Genomic DNA, 2,634 nt, shown 5'->3' on the forward strand with positions numbered 1-2,634 from the left:
CGGAGCGCGGCGGGGCGTGGCCGGCACACCTGGGGGCGCCGCCCACACCTGAGGGTAGCAGCTCGGCGCAGCCAATGAACACGCTTGCTGCCCCCTCCACCTTTTCCACCTCACCCCTTTTCTTTTTCCCCACTTTCCGTGTCTCTCTCACTTCTCTCACATTCCCCTCTTTTATCCTGTCGTGTGCGTTTGCCGATTTCCAGAAAGGTGCAAAGCGGCCGGTGCGCCAAGGAATGCTCGCCGCTCGGCGCGTTTTATACAGGAAACCGCAGTCAGGTCGACCCTTTCAAATGCCATCTGTTACACGCTGCAAGTTACACGGCAGCAGTGCCGGCAGCAACAAGGGCACCAATCCGACGGAGGAGGAGGGAGCACATCAAGGCGGTAAAATAGTGTCGAAATTTTTTTTCAAAAAAGAAAGAAACTATTTAAAACCATCTTTAGTATCTTTCGACCAATACAGCGAGCAGAAGAGGAAAAGCGTAAATTTATTTTAAGAGCAAAATGATCAAGCTGAATTTTAATATTTCTAATTTGTAGTGCAAAATTATGTTGACAAAAATCACGCAAAATCCCCCTACCTAGGCCAAATCATGACGGCAGGATAAGTTTCTGGCGCGACCTTGAGTCTTGTGCAGGGTGCAGGGGACACGCTCCACTTGACAAGTTCTCTCCGCCCCAAACTTCCGCCCTCTGCTCCTCTTGGCTGATTGCCGCGTCGGCGCGCCGCAGCGGACGAGCTGCACCCCCCTCTTTAAAGTGGATTATTACTATCAAAGATTTAATGAAATATTAAGCAGTGCGCCCGGTTTGGCGCACGGCAACACTTTGCGGCAACAAAAGGGAAGAGGTGATAAAAAATAAAAAATGGTACAAAGGCAAACAAGAGCCGGGCGCGGGCGCGCGTAGCGCTTTCAGATCGTTGAGGTGGGGCCGATTGACGACGGCCTTCCGAGAACAGCATCAGCAACACTTTTACGAGTAATAGCAGACAATGCACACAGCGAGGGGCTTAAGTGGCTACCGCGAACAGAGACAAAACTACTATCAGATACCTAGAGGAGTAACTGTGACAAAATCGTACCGCGTCAACCGAAACAGAACCGTTCAATTTAAAGTCGCAAGCAGCACACACATGGTTGGAAAAAGGTCGCAAAAAGGCTAAGAAAACCTTTGTGTGTACCCTTCACCTCGCCCAGCCAGCCAGGCAAGCCAACCAACGTGCCCTTCGCGAGGCAAAAGAAAAGAGGCAACAAAAGCTTTGTTGTTTTTTAAAGAGGGAGAAAACGACACAATTCTTGCAGGGTATACTACTGCTGCGCTAAGACCAGTAGTGGCGAGTCGCCCCGCGAGTCCACGTGCAATAAACCCATCAGGCAGCACTCCTTTGCTTTATAAAGGCGCGAGTCAGAGCCAGTGTACATGCCGCGCTTTTTTTCTTCTTTCGTTCGCTCAAACAGTTACTCCTCCTCGTCAGCAGAACAAAACTTAAAACACCATTAATAACAGAAACGACAGCCATATATATACCCCAGAGAGGCGGGGGAACGCGGGCGAGCAGACAGGAGAGAGACCTTGGTGCTAATTCACTTGTGAACGTATCACATTGGCGACACTCGCTCGCTCTCCCTCTCTCGCTTTCCTGCCCCACCCCCGCCCTAACACCCAACCCCATACCAACCATGCGCCAATTTTATTTTTTTTCGCAATCAGCCGGCAGGCACGCGGAAGCAGAGACGTCATCCTAAAAAGCCCCGCGCACACCAGCCAGCGCCGTCGCATGTAGGAACGACTTTAATCAAGTTATGTTTTCGCTTTGGGGTGACAGGCGGCGGTGCAGCGACGAGGGTCGGGCACCTTCAGTACACGGCACGCAGTGTCATATAACTATTTGCACGTACTGTAAAAACACGCGTTTTTGTAGATGTCAATTTTGAATTTTGCTCAGAAAGCCAACCAGATATAACAGGAGCAATCATTTTCCCCCTCAACTTCATTTCTCCACGACTATAACAATAACAATGAAGTAGTGGGACTCACGCTGCTGCTGCAGCTGCTGGGTCAGCAAAAGCGGCAACAGCCAGGAGGGCGGATACTCACCTGCAAACAAAACAAAAATTAATTGAGTGAATAAAATAAATTATTAGCAAGATAACGGGATTTTGTTTATCGAAAATTAACTCGCAGTGGTACAACAATTTCCAGTGAGGTTTAGTGTACTGTGTGTAGACGCCAACGAATTCGAACTGCAAAGTGGACGGAGGCGTCAACTTTAAAGCCTATAAAGAAGAGAGTACGTGCTCGAAAACAATAGCAAACAGTACTGGGGCAAGCACGCACAAAGAGAAAAATACGAAGAGTACACCCCCACGATTAGTTCTAACGAAACATTCTTGCTGAAACAATAATTACTTGGTTGACTGCCATAGTACGTCACACAAGCGGGCGAGTCAGCGCCGTACCACCGGCGGGTAGGCCGTGCCGCGAGACACACCAGTGGGGCGGGAGGCCTACCCCGACGGGGGCTCGCCTTGGCCGGGCGGGCCGTGCCGCGAGACACGCCAGTAGGGCGGGAGGCCTACCCCGCCGGGGGCTCGCCTTGGCCGGGCGGGCCGTGCCGCGAGACACGCCAGT

The 2,634-nt window shown here is 51.1% G+C and overlaps 1 protein-coding gene across 1 annotated transcript in view; it reads right to left on the bottom strand.

Moving 5' to 3' along the window:
• The window catches only part of LOC113214782 (E3 ubiquitin-protein ligase Rnf220-like), an 85,998-nt gene that overhangs the window by 43,182 nt on the left and 40,182 nt on the right, over positions 1-2,634 (bottom strand). Inside the window, exon 3 of the mRNA XM_052264294.1 lies at positions 2,041-2,100. Within this exon, the coding sequence (XP_052120254.1) occupies positions 2,041-2,100 (60 nt within the window). The remainder of the gene's footprint in view (positions 1-2,040; positions 2,101-2,634) is intronic.

Source organism: Frankliniella occidentalis, unplaced genomic scaffold, assembly GCF_000697945.3.
Source record: "Frankliniella occidentalis isolate FOCC.00 unplaced genomic scaffold, Focc_3.1 Scaffold17, whole genome shotgun sequence".
NCBI classification, from domain to species: domain Eukaryota; kingdom Metazoa; phylum Arthropoda; class Insecta; order Thysanoptera; family Thripidae; genus Frankliniella; species Frankliniella occidentalis.